Below are 25960 nucleotides of genomic sequence, written 5' to 3'. Positions count from 1 at the left end.
ATTAAAAATTTCCTTTTCACTTTTTTTCCCCTTTGATTTATTTACGATATATATATGCTTGAATTTTATGATACATAAAATACAAGAAATATTAGATTTTTTTTCGTCTTTTACATAAAATCACTGTTAATCGCACGCAATATCAAATTAATAATATTAAAAATATTAAAAAATAAAAAAGATCAAGAAATAATTTTACGAATTATTGTGTTAATAAATTAGTAAATAAATAAATGAGAAATATTAATTATTTACAAATTTATTAAAATATATAAAATATATTTGAGGATTATAATGTTTAAAATATAATATAATAAATAATATTTAAAATTAAAATATTTTTATTTTTGTATATAGAGACTACTCGCAGTTACCTCTGTTATCGATGTAATCGACATTGCCTGAGGCGTTACCTGCCGCGTAATGTTTATATATACAACAAGGAGCTTCAGTTACGCCATTACCGTCGAAACGTACAGACGCAAAAATTTTGTAATTTACTTCAATTTTACTGCGTAATATAAAATCGTGTACGAATATTGCATAATTGTGATAGTTACGATTCGTGAATTTTGTTCAACTCATGTGTGCTAATAGATAATCATACTTATTACCAATAATATGTAATATTTGTTAAAATACGCGCGTTATATTCGTGAGTGAATGTAGTTTTTGGTAATGGAGGAAAGAGAAGCTGTTAGATTATCCACAGCCAAACTGTTATCTACGAACGGTGAGTCACATATTTTTTTATTCTCTTTAATTACATTTATTTCCAGAATAAACGATTTAAAACGATATAAATTGCAATATATTATATTTCCTCTTCTACGCATTTATAATAACAGCATATACATCAATATTTCGTTTACATGTGTATGTATATGTACATAAATTATTCAATATTTCCAATTACTTTTTCGATATTCGTTATTATTTCGTATTTAATTTTATAATTTGCTTTTAAATCGATGTTTTATATATTTATATTTGTTTAAATAAAAACAAATTTTAATATATAAAACGTCGGTTGATGCAGACAAAAAACTTTAGTTTAAAATTTCGCCGTTAGAGGCTACTACTTGTACAGTGTACAAGAAAATGGCGTGTGTGCTTCGAAGTGATTAAAAAACGCGCGAAATTATTATTTCTTTTTGCACATTGTGAATAATTTTTTTAAATATTATGATGTAGAAATTGCGTTAGTTATTTTCGTTCGTGAAAAGTATAAATTTAGTGATAATAATTAATATACATTCAAAGTGATTAATGAATATGCGTCGCAAATTTTCAGCCACACGAATAACAAGGTCAGCAAATAAGCAAGGAAAAGTTAACCAAACAAGTCTCGTCAATGTGAGTATGAATTTCGTACATATTTTATTACGTAGTAGCATAGATTTATATCTCAAGTCTTCTGGTACGTTGTTATATGCAATAATACACTTTTTTAATCGATTTATACTTTATAACGTACTTCTATTAATTCTCTCATACGAAATTCACATACATTACATTACTGCGTAGTAGTAAAAAAATGTCAATATAGCCTAATGTACAGAAGACTCGAAATACTATAAACACATTAGTCATTATACCATTAGTCATCGCAATCAATATACATGTGAACACACTACATACGATTCAGGAACATAAAATAACAACATAAATCAATGTTAACGGTATTGCATACTGTACAATTTATCTAAAAATTTTTCTTCCAAACTTTCTACGTATAACTGCGTATAATACAAATATCCAATCATCGTGCCAATGTCATATCATATTAGACAAAAATTGTAATTAAAGCTTAGTTGTATATAAATACATTTTCGCATTTCCAAAAAGCATTTTCGATCCGTGTTGTCGATCCATAGTCGATATCGTGTCCAAGACGCGAGCGGAACGATGCGTCGCGCGTTTTAGCATCTTCGTAGCTTTATTATCGTAATCCCATGGCGTCGATAAGCCCATTACCGCGTGTCTCTACCGATGCTTCGTAATGTATGCGCCGGAACGTAATAAAAATCGACTTACACGAGCGGTCGGCCGGTCTTCTAGCCACCTTTCTCCGCGTGTATACCATTTGGCTTCTATCGGGCGGCACGCTTTTAGGTGTCGCTAAAACTTTAATCAAAGTCAGATTAGCCACGAAGGGACGACACCGAGGCTACCGAGGGCGGTTCGCGGGGTGGGATGAGGTGGGAATACCAGGGGCCGGGCGTTTTATTAAACGGGACTTGATTAGGGGTTGCCAAGATCCTTTCAGAGTTTGTTTTCGACTGGTTTCCACGGAGCCGCGCTTTCATTACTCCGGTTTTCGCATAATTGACGCGATCGTTCGTTAGGGGGGAAAAAAGTTGGCCACTCCGTCACTCTGTTCGCTTGCTCTATTGTCGGAAAGGAAATTGCAAATTATTCACCTTCCTTTTACATTTCGGCGAAGTCTTTATTGACTCTTTCTTTTTCGATTTTGTTTTTTGAATTTTTTGTTATTCGAGGGAAGATGATTTATTTTGGTAGATTTTTTTTTAAATTAACAAGTTACGTGTAAATTGAATTTTTAAATTTTTATCATTTTAGAGAAGATAGTTTATTTGGTTAAATATTTTTTGTTAAGACGTAGTTTACTTAGACGTAGAACATTTTATAAATTGGAAATTAAATTTTTTATTAATCATTCGGATGATTGATACGATCGCGATAACGATCAACTAAAGACGGAGTGATTAACTTGGTGTGAAACACATTTACGCATCAACATAGAAAGATCGAAAGTGATACAGTCTCTTGGTAATCTCTGTAATCCCGAGAGTATAACCTCGTGGTCGCTTCCCCAGGCAAACTGTCGAACACGATCCCCACACAGTGTGATGTTTGTATTCTCCTCACGGTAATAATCGGTTTCGATCATTTTTCAAGCTTGATGTTCATTCCTTAACAATTTTTCCCGCGTATTAAATTCGATTAAATATCATTTCTAACTTTAAATAGAAAAATTAGATAGAAGTTTCTTCAAATAAAATCTATATTAAAATATCTCCATAGTTGGAAAGTCGGTTTAAATTTAGTTAAAATTCAATTGTATACAACATTCGGTATTCATCATCGTTTGATAAAACGCGGCTCGTGAAGAATTTTCAAGAGGACGTATTCACGGATGAACGTATTCACGAAGAAGACGAATGCCACGCGGGGGGGTCGGCGTAACCGCGCAATAACAACCCTTGGGAAGCTGGGGCAGAGGTTGACGCGATGTTTACGTCGAAGGGTCTCCACGCAGAGACTCCGCTTCCCACCCCCGTCCCTCCGGCTTAACGCTAATGAATCTGATTTGCATCTGATCCCGACCGATCTTCGATCCTCCCTCCGGACCAATCCGCTCCCGGATTATTTAAGGATGCTGCCGTGCATCGTGTACGCGTCCGTGATTAATTACGCGATATCTGTTTCAGGCTACGTCTATCGTTTCCGCCTCGAATAGGTCGCGTTGAATTAGTTGAATTTGACCGATGATGTACCTCGTCTTTCGTTTTCTTATTGTTTTCGATGATTTTTTCATCCGTTGCGTATTGTAGAATTTTCAATTTCCAAGCAAAGATGATTTAGATTTATAGATAATGTTGTTAATAATGAGTTTACAAAAGGGAATGGAAGTGAATGTTTTCGAAATCTGTTTGCAAACTTTAATAAATGGCCGGTGTCAAGGGAAATAAACGATTTTTATTCGGGTCAGTGATCCTGGGATGTTTCCACGGTCTCGAGTATGTAGTGTCTCGAGAAAGTAAATCGTTTCCGCAACAAAGAGTTCGTTATTTGACGTTTTACAAACGATACCACTTTATACGAATTTGTCCAGTAATCAGGAAAAATAATCGTCGAATAATAAAATAAGGACGAGTCGCGCGTAAGAGAACGAAGTCGATTGAATCGGTGTATTTTTTTTTTTTTTTTAAAAGGGATACAGCTCGTTAAGCGTTGAATTACGAGGGAATAATTAGATAAAAGTAAACCAACCACGAATTTATGTTGCTCCGAAGGATTCTTCCATCCACGTGGAAGATTTACGTGAAAAGAAAAGAGGATTCCACGGGATTCGTTACCTTTTTTCCACGACAGGTTCGTGTTTAATGGGCGGGGTGCCCTGCGGATACTTTCACGGTGCCCCGCCCCCGACGCGATCACATTATTGCCCGAACACGAAAACTCCTCGTTCCCTTTATCATTCATCATCGTGGAAAAACTACGCGCTGCATATTTTCACGATCGTACGTCCAGGAAAAAGAAGGAAAAGGAAAATTATCTCGTTTTTATCCGAGTTTTTTTATCCGAGCACGCGTGAAACGGGCAATTGCGCGAGATAAGACAGATTTCGGAGAATTAACGATGTTGTTTACCACGTTTTTCTCGCGGTAGGAGGATGGAAAATCGAAAAGAAGAAAGATAATTTTTAATCGCGACAGCAATTAAAGAATTCTTTCTGCGATCGTAACTTTAAAAACAATTTTCCTTTTGCTTTTCCTCCGAGTAAGAACAAAAATAAGGATTATAAATTATTATATAAGAGTGATCGATCATTCGTTATTTAATTAAAAAAAACCGAATCGCGTTTCAATGTTCCACCCTGTTCTTCATTTATGGTTCACCCTCGGTCATACTTTCGATATTAACTCACCGCGATGACGTTGGGGATCAGTAACACGTGCTAACAACTCGAATTATAAGTAACGAAACGATGATTTAACGTTCCATTAAGTTTTCACTAGCGGGAATAATAAGAAATTATATCTCGAAAAATTATTCTTTAACAATTTATTATTATGAATAAAAATAGAATCGGCAATAAAAATTCCAAAATTTACGCATCTTTTCCGTTTCGCTTTTCAAATATTTGCCTTCGATATCATCGTTCATCCAAATGGTGCACGTGTCATCCAAATGGCGTTTCTCGTTTAAACGGTCAGCAAGCGTGGCTTTACATATATTTACTCGCGGTTCCTGATTCTATTTGTTTAGGACGAGGAGGTGGAGGGAATAAAGCGTCAGAATTCGAGAATAAAAAGAAACGGGATGGTGATGGTTGACACGGTATATATATATGTATATATATATATCGCGTTGACTTTGAAAACGGGGAGGGGAATTGGGGGAAGCACGTGGCACTGGAGTATGAATTAAAATCGCGCGGCGGGTCAACGCCGAATATTCCGCACTTAATCACGCCGCTTGACACGCGGGATTACATCGCGCGTATAATCGGATAGAATATCGTTATATTAGATTTTATGGAGATTGAAACTATCCTCAACTTGGCGGGTAACCATTATTAGATATTAATCCAACGTGGGAGTACGATCTTTCGATGATTTATTTCGTTCTTGCGTATCGATTTCGATCTCCCCATAAGAGTCGATACGTGGAAGAAAACGTAGAAGAAAGAAGAAAACTTGGAATTTTGTCATTGACATTTCGTGAAAAAATATTAGAGTAGAGCATTAAGAAGCGAAAATCGGTTTCGAAGATAGCGGCGAAAATGACGTTAAACGAACGTTATTCGAAGAAGCCCGAAGTAAGGCTAACTAAATTCTTCTGATAAATTGGATTCGCAACGAGCCACCGACTCGATGGAACAAAATACTCACGTATATTCACGGTGCACCATTCACGCCGATCGTTTGAATTTATGGGTATAGGCGCAGGATTCCAGTGGAATCGGGATTAAGAATTGTGGGCTCTAAGCACGGGTCCGTGGATTACGCGTGTTTACCAGGATTTTTCATTTTACCCCGTATGGGTGGCGCGCGACCGCGTTCCCATATATCCCGTGCCCCCTTTCACCGCTTATAAAAAATAAGTAAAAGTGGCGAGACGCGCGTGTCTCCGGGAAAAAAGTTTTTTTTCCACGAAAAACGATCGGAATCCGGGATCCAACCCTTGGTTGGACATAACGATCAAGTTGTCACGGACGCGATCGTTCGTTTCCAGTTCATAAAGCCTCCCCACGTACAATGGTGGCTAACTAGGCGTGGTTCGCTTTGAAGAGGGTCACCTGGTATATTATGCGGTGGCTCGGTGTACGTTGTACGTGTGCACGCACTGGGTTTCACACCCAGATACATCTTTTGACAGGTTGATACGCCGAATGTAACGCGTGTCAAGAAGGACAGGGTGCGCCTGTGTTCGTGCGCCTCGATAAAAGGACGAATCCTCCTCGGCCTCGATGCTGAAAGATTTGATATCGATGATATATATATATGGATATATGGAACAATTTTTAAAATTTATTTATACAATTTATTTACGCGAGATCCAAGTTAATTCCAGTATTATTAATTTAAATAATCCGTTATAATGGAAAGAAGACCGTGAGGATTTGATCCCCTGGTTGAAAATAATTTGATGTTAAGAAGGGATCGATTCAGATTCCGTTTCGTCCAAGGATCCTCCTACTTTCCTGGTCAGAATTCTTATCCTACTTCTCATCTCCGCTGTTCCGCGCTTCCTGACATATATATATATATATATATACATACACCGACAAAGTGACAAGTTTTATCGGTGGCGGGAGATCTCGATAGCAGGGTGATGTATACGCGTGGGCGTGGCACCTCTAAGGACCAAATTATAGTCCTGGGGATGGGGATTTCTAGGATGTGGCATCAGGTCCAGAGGAGACACGAAACTGCCTTCTGAAACCTTTCTCCTTTCTTTCCCTTCTTCTTTTCTCTCTCTTCTCGACATTCTCGCCCCGCTTTCCTTTCCCGATGACAGGTGTTTCGCCCTCGAACGAGTTTTCCCTTTTCCTCCCTCTGTTTGTTCTCGAATATACGATACGCTTGTACACGAAACCCTTCCCCCCAGAAGAGAAAATTTTCATGTTGCGCAAAGCGAGAGGCAATCGTAATTGTAATCCGTGTTTAAAAAAAATCTCTCTCGATCGTCTGGATGCCTTCGGACGAAATAAAACGTGATTTACGAGAGGTTTATGCAATTTTTCATCGCCTCGTCATTACCATCGGTGAATAGCTTTCGCGAATAGCACGCGGTCAGCAGCCAATACAAAAACCAGCTAGCCTTGTTACTCGTCGCTCGATGATGTACCTTTCATCAGCGAGCGAGCACGGTCGAAGAAAAGCCCCGCGACATTTCATTGCATTAAGCGAACTCGCCGCGGCCAGTTAACGTTCCCGATTAAATTGTTCGGCAATGTAATGCGCGTTTAAACGCAATCGCACGGCATCAAACGCGTTAATGTTAATTCATTACACCGAGGGGATTATTCGTTAACGATTATATTTATCGGCGAGTTTCTCGTAAACGTAAATGGTGGAGGAAGATTGAGAGAGGAACAGGGGATATAAGAGGACGTAAAAAATAATTAAACATTCGTTTGTAGATAATATTTATTCGCACGATACTTTATAATTAATAAGTTATATAAATAGGATATTATTATTTTTCCTCTCTTATTCTACTCCTCTTTCTCGTTTCTCTTTGTTCCTAAGAAAAAGAATTTAAAGAATTTTGACAAACCTAAAGAGATTAGTGTCTGTACACAATTCCATCTCGATTCGACGTTCGGCACGACCAATTTCATTATTATATTCTTGGTTTGGATTAGTTGGAGGTGTGCAAGCCGTGAAAAGCCCTTTCGAGCCAAGTAACCGATCATCCCCAGTTTCCCTCCTCAAGCTTTTCGAACACCTTTCCTTCTCGCGGATCCCTACATCCTCGAGATCGTTGTGTTTGTTGCTTCTGCGGATTAAGCGCAACCCTACTGAGTTTTCGGATTTTCCGATGCGAGACGACTTCGTCACCCGGGATAGCTAAAGATCTTTCTTTCTTATTTTTTCCGCCAGAACGATGCACCTCGTCAAATTTCTTCTCACAGAGAATAGATTCGTGTAATTGTCATTTTTTAATCATCTCTCGATCGAATATCATCGATCTTGTTTCTCGACTCGTTCTCGCAACAAACATCTGAATTCGAACGTCTCTGATTTAACACGTAATTACGTATGTACAATTAGATAGAGAATCCACGTGACCGGTATTCATGGAAATGGTCCCTGTTTGGTGAAAAACACGGGACCACCCCCGAGGTATGCGGTAGCCAAGGGTATTCTTGTATCTTCGCAGGATCTCTATGTTTTACAAGCCAGCTGTGCATCGTCCAGCATTGTTGGTCCTTTATGTACCGCGTGCTCGACTCGCTCGAGTGGTTCGGCTTGACTTCGCGCTGTTTGTTCTCGAAGATTCTCGAAAGGAGCCTTCTCCGTGTAACGCCGTCAGGATCATCCTCCTCCTTGTCGGCTTAGCTTTTCAGGATTACAAGGATTTCTTTATTTTCTCTCCCTATCTCTCTCTCTCTCTCTCTCCGTCCTCCTTTTCAATTCTCTTTCCGGCTGATCGACGTCCCTCCCAGGCTCGTCACCCCTCCCCCCCAACGCACCCTCGTTAGCATCCTCGGTGCAGCCCTCGAAGATAATACGCGCAATGAATTTTACTCCTGTCTTTCGCTCCGTTTATGGAGCGTCATCCTCGTTTCGACGATTCCTTAAATATCGAAGGTTTACATGGGACGCAACGTTTCGGGAAAAAGTGGTTCGGCCCATACGTGAATCGGACGTTTCGTTAACGAGCCGCTCGTAAAACCGGCCGCGGTATTTAAATTTCCTTCTTTCCCATATTTCCTTTTTCCCTCCCCCCTCCTCCTCCTTCTCCTCTTCTTCTTCTCGTTTGCGCAAGAGGTTCGCAGCCAATGATTCACAACCGGCATTACCGTCAACGTCGATCGTGTTGCCATTTATATAGCCGGGCGAAGAAACGATGATCCGATGGGGCCCCGGGCGGAGGAGAGCGGGCCCGAGACCCGGCCCCGGAGCAACCTGGACGAGATAAACGAGAAACGTGGAACAGGCGTGAATGAAACAATGGCGGGCCACGTGTCGACCAATCGGAGGAGAGGCAACAATCCTACCCCGCGTGCACGATCCACTGTTAGGTGGAGCCTCTCGCGGTGGAGATCGGCGCGCGATTCCTCGATCGTTGGGGCCACGGTAGATCCCCCGTACGTGCGCCCGCGTGGACAGAGATCCGAGAGAGAGAAGAGGCCGCGGGGCCTTTTTATGGAACCTTAATTCCGTTTGGTCGCGACCAGTTTTTTTTTCCTCTCCTTCTCTCTCTCTCTCTTCTTTTCCTTAACGAACGCACCGTCTCGGTAACACCGTCCTCCTCGAAGAGAAAAATTCGATCCCTCCGGGATTCCTTGCTTCTTGCCTCTCCATCGTTTTTGCATCCATCTTTCGCGGAATTTCGATATTTTTAGAATACCATCGAACGAGGTTGACGATTCGCGTCCGTTCTTTGCGCTCTTCTATTTAATATTTCAAGCTTTTTGAGAAAAGAATAAAATAAAGTTTGGACGCGCATAAGCACGAAAAAGCGTGGAAAAAGCGTGTGTATACCGTTTATCCATCGAGGATCAAGGGTTGGCTATCTCTTGGAAAATCTGAATACGATGGTGGTACAGAGATAACGGAGGAATTGTTTAGCATTGCACACCGGAGCCCGTGCACGTCGGTGTAATTGATCGACACGAAGGGGGTACATCACTGGCAGATGTTCGAACGCGCCCTCGCCTCCATCTGTCTCTTTCATAAAGTCCTGCGCCGTTGTGTGGCGCGGGGCCCGTGCTCGCTGCGCCTACATACCTGCGCCAATATATATATATATATATACGGGGTGATATAGCTCTCCGTTCGCCGCTGATAGCGAAAATTGAATTTCGTACGGGAGAAGAGAGCGTTGACGGGATGAAAGATTGCGGCTCATCTCGAAAGCTGATGATCGGCTCGTTCCACAAAATTTTTCGTTGCAACGAAATTTCATCAAACCAACTCTCCCCAATTATTTATTATTTATCTCCTTTCCCTTCACTCTTCACAGTTTTAAAAAATCAAACGATCGAGATTAGAAATTTATATTCTTGTAAAAAAAAAAAGTATGAAAACGTTTCGATCGAGATTTTTCACTCGCGCATGAGTTCGAAAGTATCGTTTCGTCCCGTGCCACCCGTTAGATTCGCGTAAGTTGGGCACAATGGCCGGTACGTAGCGTGGGGACGGGTTAGGTATAGCTAATAGGTACCTTTATACGAGAGATTCAGGTTCGCTATGGGAGGCGTGCCGCGAAAATTGCGTCATTTTTCACGCTCGCGAGCGCTCGATTCAAAAATTGGCGCGCCACCTTGGCCCGCCAGCGAGACAAGGAAAGGATCTCGAGAGGGAGGGGAAGGATACGGTAGGGAGGATGTGTGTCTTGCTGCGCCCGATAAGATCGCGAGTTTATTAATTAAGCTCTGCAGTTGGACGAGCCTTTTGAATTCCGTTGTAAACACGGCATCGGGCCACCACTCCGTCCCTTGTCGGATATTACGCGTACCAACCCGCCCTCTAAATACCTCTAATTCGACGAACCGACTCGAATGGAATACTCGTAAAATGCATCTCGCCATCTCGAACTCGCGTCGCTTTCCTCCGTCCACGAGAATCGAAGGAATGCGCGAACATTAGTACTCGCATCCGGATATATACGGATGGAAGGAAGAAGTGAAAAAGAAAGAAAAACGTAATCTTCGAAAATCAAGGATAGATCCGTGGTAGTAGATACAATGTCGCGGTACAATGGGGAGGGGGAGGAAGGCAAAGAGCGATACAAAGGCAAAATAGCGTGGATCGATCATTATGAATTTCGTGCGGTTTTTTCGTCGTAATAAATTAGTCAAAGGCTCTCATCAATTTTATGACGGGAGTCCATAGAGGAACGATGGCCAAAACATGGCCCGTCCCGGCGCTGCCAGTTCTGGATAGCCTCGAACGTGATGGATGATTTTTCTTTCCCATACGCGCGCCCCGCCAGAGATACAGGTCCGCCCGGACGATCTTTCTCTACTGCGGCTCTCATTTGCGCGCGGTACACCACTCCACATGCCACCCACGTGCGTGTAACCGCGCGGCTGTGTGCGCTCGGGCGCGAGAGAGAGAGAGAGAGTGTGCGCGCGCTTCGCAGGGAGACCGCAAGCAAGCAAGCCAGACACATTAGCGAGATGCAACGGATGCGATTCATGAATAATAAGTGGCGCGAACCGCTTGTGTTTTGATCCTCGTACCAGTTACCGTCCCCCGTGCACCGTAACGAGATCTTCCCTCCGTTTTCCTTCCATTAACCTCTTCCATTCCAACCTCGCGTTCACGAGCAGTTAATCGTCCAACTCTTGTTCCCCACGCGCCCCGTCTTCCCGTACCGTACCCGTGCACTTTAAGTAGAGCAACGCGTATTTATCGGACCACCCATCGAGCCAACATATATTCCGAATACGTCATCGGACGAGGAGATATCTTTCAAGAATTCACCGTCGAGGGAAAAAGAAAGGACGAGAAAAATTTCTCTTCGATCGATCCCAGCATTACGCGCCGATACGATATTCATAAGCGATCTTCTATCGTTGGCACGATCGCCGCCCCGATTGTTTTCCGCGACTGCCTTCCTTCCTTCCTTTCGACGGGGCTCGTAGACAAAGAGGAGAAAGGACGAAGGGGGATGGGAGAGATCGGCAGAGTTTTACACGCGTAAGGAGAGGATCGATATATCGGTATACGGGCGGAGGAATGATAAATGGCCGTGTCGAGAGATGCGCGGATAACATAATGAGACGTATTGTGCCGGCGAGGAGGGAGGGACCCACGAGGACCGAGCCTCTCGAGAGACCTTCTTCTGGGCCCCGAGAAAGAAATTTCGCCCGGCCAAGGAGGAGGGAAACGTGTTTCTACCTCCATTTTCCGGGAACCCGGTGTTCTCTCGAGACCGAAGATTTTCTCCTCCTTGATTTTCCGTAACGTAACGAGGTTGCTTCCGCGAACGGCATTTTCGATCTTCCTCGAAATTCAACGAATCGCACAGTCACGCGAGGATTTTTCGTCGAAGAGATTTCTCTTGCGCCAAGTTCCATTGGAAGGGCGAATTGTTACGGAATCGTGAACGAATGCTTGCGATTAATATATATAGGGATAGCTTTGCGGAGAATAAGGATTAAGGCGAGACGTACCGCTGTGACAGATCGGTTACTCCGTCACTCGGGAACGGAAGCCTTCTTGCCGAAGACTGACCCATTGTCTTCCGGCGAGAGGTGTTCCGCGTAGTTTGTCATCTCTGGACAAGCGACATGAATCTCCTCCGTACAACATTTCTCCATACCAAGCTTCTTAATACTCCATTTCGCGAGGAGAATATTTCCAGGAACGAACTTTCCCTTTCCCTTTCCCTTTTTTCTTTTTCAATTCTTTCGATCGTCAACCATGGCGATATTTACACGCGCGTATATACCTCTCGATTATCGACACGATCCCCCTTCGATTGGCGGAATTGTTGGCGAACAGAGATGACAAGTTACAAGAGGAGAAGAGGTTGGAGCGACACGAGATCGGTCGGATGACAGCGATGACAGGAGCTTCCTTGGCCAGGAGCTAACTTGGTCCTCCTCGAGGATCCTCCTCTCTCTCTCTCTCTCTCTATCTCTCAAAGTGGTTCTCAGGGTGTGCGCGAGGAGAAGGAAGAAGGAGCGGTGGTTGAAGAGAGAGCTGGGGAGGGGTGAGCTCGTCGCAGGGGTGAAACGTAGAAGTTGGAGGTTAGGCTAGGGGTTAGATAGGATAGGGTGTGTCGTCATGGCTACGCAGCAGGGGGCGGGGCAATCGATACACCCTCGCCTCGCGCGCTAAGCACACGCAATGCGTTTATAACACAATGAAACAATGACGACCACCGCAGGAAGGGAAGGATGTTAAGGGGCTAGGAAGGGAGGCTTACAGGGGGTGCCATTGCGCCTTCTACTTCCGAATATACGGATACATCATGCGTGCTATATATATATATTCCACCCTGTTGCCAGTTTACGCCTCCGTTGTTCGATCATCGACGCGATCATCGTCGAAAGCGTGCACCGCTATATTCGTTTCACCCCGTTTTTCACCCCCGCGTTCCGTGTGACGACGATCCATTTAGCTTTAGTTTCTTTCCAGATTTTTTTTTCTTCTTCTTCTTCCTCTCGTTTGAGAAAGAGAATTTTTTAGAAACCGTTTTTTTTACGTATTATAGGCAGGTATAGCGTAATAATCAAAAATGAAAACTTTCTGGAGAAGATTGTAAAACTCTCAATGTTTCGAGCTCGCTAAGATCGTCCGGAAAGGGAAGTAATCGGCGGTTTAATTTCGTTTTTTTCGATCCCCAAAAACGAGAAGAGAAAAGGGGGCGGCGTCGTCGGTGAGAAATTGTGAAAACGGTCCGATTTGGAGATTTTTTGGCAAGCGTGAAGAAGCGTGAATGGTGAATCGGGGGAGGAAGACAAAAATCGGCTCGCGTCCAGACCTCTATTGTCATTCGCCGCGGCGAAAATCTCGTTTCCAAGATCGTGTAACGAATATCGCCATTGTCCCACCCCGGGACGAGCCTCCCTTCCCTTTTCTTTCATCCCTCTTCTACTCTTTTCCTCCCTCTTCTTCTTCTTTTTTCCGCCACCAAAGATTTTCGAGCGTTTCATCGTGCACGGCGGCGCAGCAACAATGCGAGCCGACACCGCCGACAATAGAGCAGAACCGTCTGAAAACTTACTCGGACAATGAGCCCTCGAGTGTATCATTCGCTCGTTTACGAACTCGCGCTCGTTTATCATTTAGGCCGAACATTGGACATTTTTCATCGCCTACGACGATCAAATTTCTTCTTCCTCCTCTTCGATCGTCCTCTTTCGATCTTGGACGAGGACTCTTTTTCTTTCTCTTTGACTTTTCTCCTCCATCCTCTTGGATTGGATCTCCCAAAGAATCGAAATACCATTGTCTTCGTTTTATCGTATTAAACACGTGCGTGGTTATTTCCTGGTTGGGGCAAGCGAGGCAACGGAGTTTCCAAAGTTGTACTTTCCCAGAGTAGGGGGAGGAGTAGGGGGAGGAGGATCGCGGAGGATGAAAATAGCCGTGCGAGTTCGTGATTCATGGGGCAGCGCAAGTTTAACCGTGGTGATCACGATAATGGAAAGTTATCTGGTGGAAGTCGTAGATCGACTCGAAGATACACTCGTGTATACGTAAGATAGGATCGGGATTCGGGTCGGGGGGGTCTGACAAAGGACAGAGGGTGCAAAGGTGAAGCGGGGTTCGCACGGTGTGATCCAGCTGGAAACGTTTTACGCGGGTTAGACCTAGAAAACGTTGACGATCGTCCTCCCAGAAGGAGGACGAAGGAGAGAGCAAGAGAGAGAGAGAGAAAGAGAGGAAGGGAGAAGGGGGGGGGGAGAAAAGAAAAGAGAGAAAAAGAAGAAAAAGAAAGAAACCATTAGGCGTCCAGCACTCGGTGGAACTCGAGAAATGCAATAACTCAAGGGATACGTTCTTGACACCCGAAGCCAGCCCGCTTCTCTCTTGCCCTAGGCCAGAAACCGCGCGCACCTGTCCAGGTAGGCGGAGTTGCAGGAGTCTCTTCCAAGAATTTGTGGCTAGGAAGGCTCCAGCCTGTCTGCCAGGATCAGGATCATCAGGATCGTCAGTTTTGTCTAGGAGAGGCCTCCTCTGTGGGGGTCGGTCTTAATGAGTTTTTGCTCAAACAGTTTTTTCGCCCTCCTCTCCCTCCCTCCTTTATTATCGCGCCCAATTTCTCGAACAACCGCTGTCTCGAAACACCGCGTCACCCTTCGATTCCGTTTCCAACTCGCCTCTTCTCCTCCTCCTCGAATCGCGCGGATCGACGTGCCTCGCGTTAAGAGGGCCCCGACTGAATCGTATCTATGATCTTGTTCGCAAACGCAAAAGCGTGCCGCGCGACTCGGACGTTTATTACAGGGAGGGAGAGGGAGGGCACTTTTGTGGCGCATGAAAGATGCGGCTCGGCCGGCTCCGATCCACGGCTCTCTCTCTCTCTCTCTCCGAGCCGACCGCTAATTTTATTATCACCGTATAAATTTGGAGCGACAAAGAGTTTATATTCATTTCGGGCCCCGGGTACACGGGCCGGTTAAAAGAGATATTACGGGCGCGATATCGCGGGCGGGAAACACGCTTGCTGTGTGGCCAGATCGCGTTACGATCCTCGCGATCCGGGACATTCGTTTAAAACATCATCGCCTCGTAAATCAAAGCTCGCTAACCGCGAGCGCAAACCGTCCCCCCTCGATCTCGTCTCGCGACCTCCTCCAACCCCGTCCATTCGTTCATTCCTCGCGATTGATCGAATTGAAACAAGCGATATATCGCGTGCTTCTCGAAAACGTTATTCTCTCTCGATCCATCTGGCCTCGTATCGAACGTTCGCATCGCGTTTTCCCTCGTTTCAAAGATAATCGTGCGCAGTTGATCGAAGTTGAAGTCGCACGATACGGCGTCATCCGTTATCAGCACCGTTATCGATGATGATCCTCCTTTGCGAAGTCCGTGGAGGAATCAACGAAGGTAGAGAAACCACCTGTACACTGCGGTTGAGAGGAGAGAAGGAAGGGTGAGAGGCAGGCAGGCAGGCAGGCAGGCAGGAAGAAAGGCAAGGCAAGGCAGGCAGGCAAGCCAGGCAAGCAGGCAGGCAGGCAGGCAGGCAGGCAAGGCAGGCAAGGCAGGCAGGCAGGCAGGCAGCCGGTTTGGAAGGCAGGCGCGGACAAGTGGGCCGCGAGAGTGACGGATGGCCACATCGCATTTCGCGGCTCCATATCTCCCCGATTTCGCGGGTGTAATTCCCGTAAAGTCGTTTCGGGGCCCTGTTCCGTGGCGTAGTCGCATAACCGCGTCCCCTTCCCCTCCAAATCCTCTCTTTCTCCGATCCACGCTCTCCCCGGTCTATTTTCTTTTCCCTTGATTTCTGCCCGCTTTTTTCTTCCCTTCCCTTTTTTTTTTTTCCCCTTTTATCTCGCCCCGACGTGCATACCATTAGCCGCCGAACGTTAACACAGTCGCCCCGACGACCTCCTCGGTAATTAGCCGGATCATAGCCGAAATGCGAGAGGAGGAGGAGGAGGAGGAGGAGGCTCGCTCGCTTGCTCGCTCGCGATCCGATCCTTTGGTTCCGTCGTGGGAACGCGGGACACGTTAATGCGATCGCCCCCTTGGGGGATCTCTCTGCCGCGTCGAACTTAAAGATTCGAAGATCCGAATCGAAAGTTTTCGAGACTCGAAGAAGGAGTAGTTCGTTTCGATAATCTTGGAAAGGTACGAAAGATCGATCGAGTATATCTTGTGATTCAAATTTTTCTCGATTCTGGATTTAATTATCGATTATTATATTATTAATAACATCCTTCGTTCGTTTATCCTCGAATTACGAACTCTTTAGAACTTGAGATGGTTATTATAGGGAGAAGGAAATGGGAAAATTGGACATTTCGTTAATCGAAAAACAGTGTTTTACATGCATATATATTTTTAATCAAGACGAATAATAAAGGAAGGGATTCTTCTTGGATTCAAAGTTTGGCGGTTCATGAATCGGGAATCTGGTTTCACGGCAACTCGAAACGTTCCTCCTCGCTCGTTTCTTGCGCAACAAAAAGTGATTAATTACGCTTCTTAGACGACCGGTGGCTCGTTGTTTCCCGAACCTCTTCGGTGAGCATCGTTTCAACAACAATGTGGCCCTCCTCGCGCCACGTAACCTCCTCGGCCTTTCTCTCTCTCTCTCTCTCCGTCTCTCTCGTCCTCCTTGTCCGTGATCCTCTCGACCGAGGAGAATCGATCCTGCCCTCGGCATTGTGTCCCTTTTTGTCCGTCCACGCCGCGAGATATTGCCCGGCCGAACTTTCCGTCGACTCGTGACCCCTCTTTCCTCCTTCCTTCTCTTCCTTTTCGCCCGACCTCGCGCTGCTCTCGTCTTTTATTTGGCCCGTCGCGATGAAACCTTAACGACGCTCGAATTCCCATGGAATCGTCCCGTTCGACGATCCTCCACCACCACCGCCATCATCCGTCAAGTGTTTTCGATCGAATTAAGCATTGGAATATCGAGAGAAAGAGGGAGAGTGAGAGATTTATGTATCGCTTTTATGTCGAGGATACAATGGGTTAGAGAAAAAAAGAGAGAGATATATATATATATAGAGAGAGAGAGAGAGAGAAATGACGTACGAACCACGAAGTAAGCACGTTGGAGGAAATAATTAATACGCATGTGACATATCTCGATGAAGATATTTCGGTCAATGAGTCAATGGGGTTCTTCGTAACGCAGTCAAGTCAGACCAACCAACCCTCTGTGCAAACTCATAATTAGACCCCGGGGGCTGCTTCTGACACGTTCATTCCCCATTTCTCCGCCCTATATATACGTATAAACGCCCGATCGGACTGAGCGAGTCGCGTGTTTCGCGCACCACTTCCTTCTCGATTACTCGTGAGCAAGGTTACGATCTATTTATTCGAAAAGAAATATCGTTCGGTCAAATCCGTCTCGTTGAAAAATCCGAGGATCGTAGATTTTAAAAATAAATATTATTCCAATTCTCAAACACAGCTATACAATTTAAAAAAGAAACGAGTAAAAATTAATCGGATACTATAAGATATACAGTATTCCAATTACATCTATTTTTTATTTTTAATTTCTCGACTCAAATGGATCGTGCAATATCATCGAAGACAAAGAACACTCTTAACCCACTCGATCCTCCAAACCAAGTTCAATCCAGCAACACCGTGAATCGCGAATTATATTTCTAAAAGAAAGAAAAAAAAAACACTTCATTCCGATATCCTTTTCTCTTATATCGCCTCCCTCGGATAATAATAACGTTTCCAATTGGTTGTTTCGCGAAAGGCGTGGATTAATTCGAAAGTAGATTGTCCTCCCGCGCGGCGGATATCGGCCAGCGATATAAACGGCTAGAGTTTACGATCCCGCCGTTTTTTATTCGGCGAATCTCGAATGAACACGTTTCACCCCGTCGTAATTGCACACCGGCCAATCTATCCTTTAAACTGTTTGCTTTAAGAACGGGCCATAACGAGCATTAGCTCGCCACCACTTTCATCAAAATATCCAGGTGGCACGAGATCTCGTGGATACCTGTTACTCTTCGAAGAATGGATCGAGTATCGACGATAAATTATAACGTTGGAATAACGAACAATTCGTTTCTAGTCGAATCTTTTTCTCTCGAAATGTTCAAAAATATTCTTTCTCCCTCTCTCCCTTCTTTGAGGTTTTATTAACGCGGAGAGAATAATTCGTGGAGAGTGGATAATGTCGGGCGAGCACACGAGGCACGTCATCGTCATAAATAACGTAAACAATCACGCGATATTCCTCTCGTCCCCCTATTTTCCACGAGTAGTCGTACGTTAGGCGGTTGTACGTGGAGGCGCGAATTCAAGGACAAAGGGTATCGCAGGAACCGAACGGTTCAACGGTGTAAATCATAGTCTCTCTCTCTCTGTCTGCCCCCGTGTATCGTGTTCCTCCCTTTCTCACCCCCTCTTCAAACTACGCCTCGCGTAGTTACAGTTCGCCGCATCCGCGGGAATCTTGTCCGTTGTTCTTGCCTCTCTGTAAAATTTCATCATTTTTTTTCTTTGGATTCGCTTCCTCTTGCGAAAAAATCATTATTGTTCCTCTCCTCTTCTATTTCCACGTAAGTACGTAAAATTCGAATTCGATTTTTTCCTAACGCGCAAATAGATAGATAAGAAGTGAATCAATGTTTGATTCAAATTTTTTTTTTCTTCTTTTTTTATCGAAGAATCAAGCACACGTGGAAAATTTATAGCATGCTTGTAGCATCCGTCTCAGGATTTCCGGGAACTGGAGGAAAAGAGAGATGAGAACGAATATGGGACGGCTCTTCCTCCCCTCCTCCTCCTCTGTTTTCCGCGTAGCGTTTACGATCGCGATGTACGCACAATCGGAACTGAATAGAATATTATTACGGGCTCGTGAGTGATATACGATCGCACTAGATCACGCTTCTTCTTTATATCCCGCCCCTTTCTTTTTTTTTTTCCTTCTTCCTCCCCCGTTTATTGCGCCACCGTATAATAATACAGCTCTCGCCGCACGATCGAGCCGGAAATCGTGGCTCGATCACGTGTCGCTTCGTTGCTACGAATCCGATGTATAATGCAACGATATAATATATATATATATATATATATATATACATCAAGTTTATCGAGATTATAAACGTTGAGTCGTACAATTACCAGAGAAACTAAATGGAAAAAAAGGAAAAGGCAAAGAAAAGAAGCATATATAAATTGAATGGTCAGAGATTCGTGGAAGATTCGTTAAGTCAATTTTTCGAAACGAGGTATGGAAGAGAAGGAGGATATTGTTGGGATTGCTCGATCGGGCGCGTAAGCTCATCCTTAAAACGGATGATCGTAGGTGTACGCGGCCCCGTGCGCGTTTCAGCTCGCTGGTATTTTTTCGCCCTGAGTCAACATCCCGAAATACTGTGTGGTTTGTTTGTGTAACTGGCCGGAGTCGAATTGATATGGTTACAAAACACGGTAAAAGCAAGTATGCATCTGCCTAGCGTCAATTAAGCAACTCGAGAACCAGCTCTCTCTCTCTCTCCCTCCCCTCCCCTTTCTCTCTCTTTTTCTCCCCGCGTGCTCGCTCCTCGGACTTAAATAGTTCTAGTCCGCCTTTTCCTCCATTTACCGAGCCCCGAGTTGTCGGTGTTGGTTCCGACTCGCCGTTCCGACTAAATTAATTACAAACCCTCCTCGCGGGTGTAATAGCTCCTTAACCGGCCTCTCCTCGAGAGGCGGCGAGCTTCTCTCAATCCCCGTAACTCGAGATTCGATTTTCGTAATTACATCGGGCTCTCGAATTGCGAGAACCAGAGTGGAGAGCGATGCGTGTGTCGTAAATAGCGTGGTGACGCGATAAATATCCGCGAGAAAGGTACAAGAAAGGTATCGAGAGGGGGGAGGGGGGAGGCTTGGAAAATGGGGAGGCGAAGAGCGTACGACGCTCACGCGATGCGTGCGCGTCTTGGATCGTTTATCGACGAACGAGGACTTGTAAGCTTGTAAGGATAGGATTTTGGAAGGGAATTTCGAGGATTTCTCCTCCCTCCCCCCCGACACATGCCCCCCCCCCCCGGATGTGCATACGAGATGCAGATGCAAAGTTTTTCCCGCGGAATTTACGGGGCCCGGCGTCCAACAAATTGGCGATACTTCTTGCCTCTTCTGCTTTTGCTTTTGCTCCCCTCCCTCCCACTCGACCACCCTCCCCTCGATCCGGGACACGGGGGAAAGCTTTATTGATGAGATCGTTAATACGCCCGATCGAAGGATGTTTTGCCGACCGTTGGGACGTCTATCCGTCGCGATCGGCGACCACCCGATGCGCCCTCGTCTCCTCGACACGGTGCAAAAAGGACTTAAGCTCGTTGCTAACCGATCACTGCCTCTCCCCCATTATTTAAACCTTACTTTCTCCTTTCTTATCCGGCTACCTCTTCGCCTCTCTTCGCCCCACTTCCCCCGTTTTATCCCCTTCCTCCGTTCCAACGAAAATTCGACGATTGATCGTATATATCTTTCTCCTCGTGCCAATTTCAAATTGGTCGTCCGCCTCCGCGCGAATGATTCACGTTCCATGGACCCGTTCCGTGAGTGAGCGCGTGCAACGCGTGCAACGACGATCCGAAATCGATCGGCGCACGTCAACCGATCCGAGATAACGCGGGCATCGTCGGTGGACGCCCGACCACCGGGATCCGCTTCGAGAAGTTCGGTATCGATCATCGTCGTGCCGTGCCGCCGCATTTCGTCTCAATACGTCCACGAGAGAGGAGGCCGGTCGCGCGCAACTCTCCGGCTCCTTTTTTGCCCGGACCCGGGACCAAGACCGAGACCAGACGGGAGAAGACGGGGAGAGGAGAAGGCGGGAGGGGCGGCAGACACGGCCGGAGAGGAGAAGAATTGGGACCCTCACGGACTTATCCGCGGATTGGCAGACGCTGACATACATATTGCATGCCGTCCACGACATATTTATTGGCATCTCTATACACCACCGCTAAAACATTGCTCGTTCGGGGCCTCGCGGTTCCCCACAAATGAATAAAGTATCTCGTGCTCTTGGTGCGTCCCCTATTGCCCGTTGTTTTTTTTTCTTTTTTTCCTTTTTAACCGTGGCGCGCGTCGACGTTTACAGCGCCGACGATTTTGCACGACGGGGCCGGGCCCCGTTTCGCCAATGATCGATGTCGAAATTACGCCCAATGTCGAGACGACAGGTCCCGGCCTCGGCCTCGATTTGTACCTTTGTTTTCCCTCCGTACGTTTTTCTCATTCCCCATCCTTCCTCCGACCGTTTCGCGAATCCGAATCCCTTTCCTCCCCCTGGAGAATTTTCTCCGCAGGAGCAATTAGGAGTGGAGGAAGTTGGAAGCGGTTGGATGATTTTAATGAAGCGATTTATTTACGGGTTGTATTTATTATACGAGCCAGGCGAATCTTTTGGGAATCGAGAATCTCCAGATCTCTTCTCCTCCTCTCCCCAACCAGGGAATACGAGTTTTCGTTGAATTTATTATATTAGGAAATAATGATAATACGATTTGCGTATCGACGAGTTATATACGAACCGGCCAAACTAAATTAAACTAGCCTCGATAGATGGAACGTAATCGGAGTAACCGGTTGTATTATAGGCAAGGTTAATCGAGTGGAGCTATTATCGGGACACGGGCCATTTCTCCTACTGTCCACCTCGTTGCGGATTCGTTATTTATCACGTATCGAGTTACTCTCGACGATATTTCCAACGTCAGGATCTATAAGGCTCGTATTCCGTTACGCCGTTGCAATTACAACGTGTATCGTTCGCTATGGGAGAGAAGAAATAAGAATCGATTGATCGAGCATCGATCGAATAAGCGCGTGGCTTGATTAACCATCTGGAAATGAACAATGAACGCGTCTGCAAAATCGAATCGAATCGAATCGCCCGCGTTTTATACGCAACCTGCACGTTGGTTGCCTCTCGTCCACCTTCGACCTCGTCCCCCTCCTTGAGATCCCGTCCGAGTAAAGAGGACGAGGACGACACGTTACAATGGGACAATTTCTGACTTGATTTTGCGTTAGGCGGACGAGATTGGCAGTCCACGCGTTGGTTGGCTGGCAGGCAAGGATGGGACAGGCTACTACTCTCCGTACATTGTCGTACGTATGTACGTGTAGGTACAGTAGCAGCTCGGTGGCGATGTGATCCTGTCGGAGACAGGACTACGTTGCCGCCCCCGCGATTACAGACGACGAGAATGAGGACGAGGATGGGGGCCATCCCCGAACGTCTCTGCCTTTGACAGCTCGACCCTCCCTCTTGGCCCCCCTTCAACCACCCCCGATTCCTCTGTCTCAGTCGATAGGTATATATATATATGTATGTATATATATGTGTATGTATATGTATATATATCTTCCGCTGTCTTCGCCTATTTCAACGATCCGTTACGTCGCAGAAGCAATGGGAATGGGAATCTCTTCGAGATTCTCTCTTGGACAGTTTATCTTCCTCGTAAATAGATCGAATTCGAGTTTCTCCTCTCCCTTCCTCTCCCTTTTTCTTTGATCGAAGAAGAATCTTGGTGATGATTTTCTATGCGAAGAATATGATTGTTCGAGGATTGTATCCAAATTATATCCGTCCCCATGAAACAAGGAAACTCGTCGACAATAATATCGGTGCAAACCGATGGGACGTTAGAGGAGGAACGTCCATAGTGGTAGTATCTCTTTAAAGGTCGTGGAGTGGTGGACGTCTGCGTTTGGCGGGGGGTCCTGGAGCATCGGGTCCAGGTTCGAGGCCTAGGGCCACATTAACATTCCACCACCGAAATTATTTATAGCTTCATCCGAGATATCTCGAGATGTAAATCAGACATTCCTCTAATTTGGGATCTCCGCCCGTACGAAAGGTCGTAAGCTCGTTCACTTTTAGACAATTTCAGTCCCTGTTGTACGTGGGTGGAACGTCCCGACGTGATTGGCGTGCATCACCCATCGTTGTTTACATTCATCGTGACCGCGTACAGGTACCTTTATACACGCACACACGCACACGCGCGCGCGTAATCGATGTTTAACCGTTTCGACCAGGAATACCTGGACGTTGTAGGTATTCCAACATTATTGTCCAACTTTTCTCAATGTTGCTTTAATGCGACAGCGCCGGAGACAAAAGTCTACGCTCGGTTCCCGGTAATTGACGATTTAAGAAGCGAAGATTTTAGAGATTCGAGGCGATCGAACTTTCTCTCTCTCTCTCTCTCTCAAAAGGAAAGAGGTCATAAACCGTAAGAAGGTATATACATCGACGGCAACTTTTCAAACCGTGTCACAATCACTTACCGTTACCACGTTCGGGAGAGATGGAACGGATCGGGGGATATTTGGACGGGAAATGGCGATCGAGCGCCGTCTTCATTACTTCGCTACCGCCTGTCAAACGTCCAACAGAAATCCATCAACATCCACGACGAAGTTCGATCGCGGTCTCGAGACATGTTGTAGTTCGGCTATTAGTTACTCCTCGATACGTGATTAGACGCTGTTGGCGAAAGGAGAGAAGAGGAGAGAGAGAGAGAGAGAGAGAGAGAGGACACGGAGGATGAAGAAAGAACAGCTTAGTGGTAATTGGCGGACAAGACGGATGGCGGTACTTATTTGCACTCGGTCTTTGGAATTAAAAGTACCGAGCGGTGCGCTCATTAATCTCGGCGTCCGTGAAGAAAGAAGATTCTTGGAGAGAGATAGGGAAGAGAGAGAGAGAGAGAGAGGGAGAGACTCGTGCTACCGGCGAACGCGTTCTCCGCAGGATGTAATCACCGAACAAACCGAAGGTCCGCGGACGATTTCCATCAACGAGATTTACACAAGCTTTCGAGTACACTTTACCTTCTCCAATTTCCTTCTTCTTCACCTCCTCCCTTCGTTTCCATTCGAGAAAGGAACGAATATTCGTTGTATATATCGATCTCAAATCAAGAGAATTAGAAACTCTGTTTCTTCGAAGATGAGAATGTGGGGCACGAGAGCGAAGGACGAGAGACGTTCCTCCATTTCTCGAGAGAACTTTTTGAAGTCCACGGAGGATGTCTTCGTTGGGAACAGAGAGAGACAGAGAGAAAGAAGGGAAAGGAAGATCGCGCGTTCCACCCCGAACTTATTCTTCTTCCATCTTGGCGAGGTTATGGTGGCCGACGAGCTGACTCCGGGCGCAGCTACCATTTCTCGGGCGGTGATTGGCCCCGCGGGGGGTGGCGCATGCGCACTGGCTGCCCGCTCCCGCTGCCCACATTAACATTCCTAACCTCACTTCTTGCTGCGCTCTTTGCGCGTGATAGATTGTGCGAGGCGTTTTTGGATAGGCACTGCCTTTACCGCCTCCTTCTTTTTCTTCCAATTTGCTCTCTCGCTGCTGCCTCGTTACCGAATCGAAACTTCTTCCCCTTCGTCTCATCGCGCTTAACGATGGAAACGAACGTCTCTCCACACCTCTTCCCCTCCCCCCTCTTTTTTTTTTCAACAACAATTGCAATCTCTTCTTGAGTACATACGTATATAGAACTTTGTTCAAATTCCTTTCGATCGATCTGTAATTGACTTTCGTCTTGGTTGTCGAACGGAAAAGAAAGAAGGGAAGGGAAAGGGTTCCGCGAGATGATAGATTTTTACGATCGGACGACTTAATTGCCGTTCCATTCGCAAAGATTAGACGGGTGGTGGTTACGGATGGGCGAAACCGTTCCCCGATACTTGTTTACCCGTGTACGGAGCATAATCGCGGGACTACTCAAGAAGGTGGGCAACCGTTGATGCGAGGGGCATATTGGCTCGACGGGGGTGCGCGGCCCGATGCAAACTCGAACGCAACCGGGGACGTAACGCTGTGTGTAGCAGCTCCATCCGTCCACGGATGCTCCACTCTTGGACCGACCGCGTCTTTGTCTCTCCTCTCCTTTTTTACCTCTTTTCGATTTTTCGCTCCTCGTTCACCCTTTCCCCGTTCTATCTTTCCTTCCTTCCTTCCTTCCTTCCTCCTTTCTTTCTTTCTTTCTTTCTTTCCATCCTCCGCTCTCTTCTCTTCTCTCTTCTCCCCTCCTCTTTCTTTCTTACACACATATACGCGCGCGATCCCCGCACGTGATTTAATGCCTCCCGAGCTGTGCTCCTTATTTATGCACCGAACATGCATACACGCTTAGCTTTAGCGACCATAGCGACGGTTAAGGCCGGTACCTATATCCTGTGTGCCCGACGACCGACAACCACACCGGCGGGGCCCCCAGCCTCGCGTATACGGACCTCGCATATTATGGAGTCTGGGGCCTCGGCGACGATATTAAAAGAAAGAGCAAAAAGGAAGGAAGGAGGGGAAGGAAAAGAAAAAGGAACCGGAGCCAGAGGTGAAGTGCACACGCGAGAACCCAAATATAGACTCCGCTCGAAATTAGTAACTTCTCTTTGTCCGCTTGTTGCTCGCGTGTCGTACGAATTAGCCAACGAGAGGAGCCACGTTATGGGAACTGTTTTATCGCTAATTCCTTGATAACGGAACCTCTTCGTTTCTTTTTCTTTTTTTTTTTTTTGCTCCGTGAAATTTGCATGTTTCTCGATACTTGAGCGCGTGGGTTTTCGAATCTCTCTCTCTCGATCGTGATCTCTCTTGTACAGGTAAATGATGAATGGAAAAAGAAAAGAAAGAAGGGGAGGAGAAAGAAGAAAAGGGGAACAATTTGTCAAGAATTGTTCGTTTTCTTCGAATGAAAGGAAAGAGGAGGGAACCGATCGTGTTTTATCCGTAATGTAATCGACCTCGTATCACCGCGTATCCAGGTATTCCTGGAATGCGGCGTCCACGTGGAAAGCGAGGGTACGGCAATTAGTAGCGATCGTTGATCGTCGAAAGCGTT

General features: G+C 45.7%; 1 protein-coding gene across 5 annotated transcripts in view; it reads left to right on the top strand.

The window, feature by feature from the left end:
• The first annotated feature begins 361 nt into the window (after positions 1 to 361).
• The window catches only part of LOC100577759, a 123362-nt gene continuing 97763 nt past the window's right edge, over positions 362 to 25960 (top strand). For all 5 annotated transcript variants that reach the window (XM_026443217.1, XM_026443218.1, XM_026443216.1 and 2 more), the window contains exons 1-2: positions 362 to 733; positions 1295 to 1356. In XM_026443217.1, coding sequence (XP_026299002.1) covers positions 679 to 733; positions 1295 to 1356 — 117 coding nt within the window. In that variant the 5' untranslated portion in view covers positions 362 to 678. The remainder of the gene's footprint in view (positions 734 to 1294; positions 1357 to 25960) is intronic.

Source organism: Apis mellifera, linkage group LG10, assembly GCF_003254395.2.
Source record: "Apis mellifera strain DH4 linkage group LG10, Amel_HAv3.1, whole genome shotgun sequence".
Classification (NCBI taxonomy): Eukaryota; Metazoa; Arthropoda; class Insecta; order Hymenoptera; family Apidae; genus Apis; species Apis mellifera.
The sequence above is the reverse complement of the archived record's forward strand: the minus strand, read 5'-3'. Positions and strand labels throughout refer to the sequence as shown.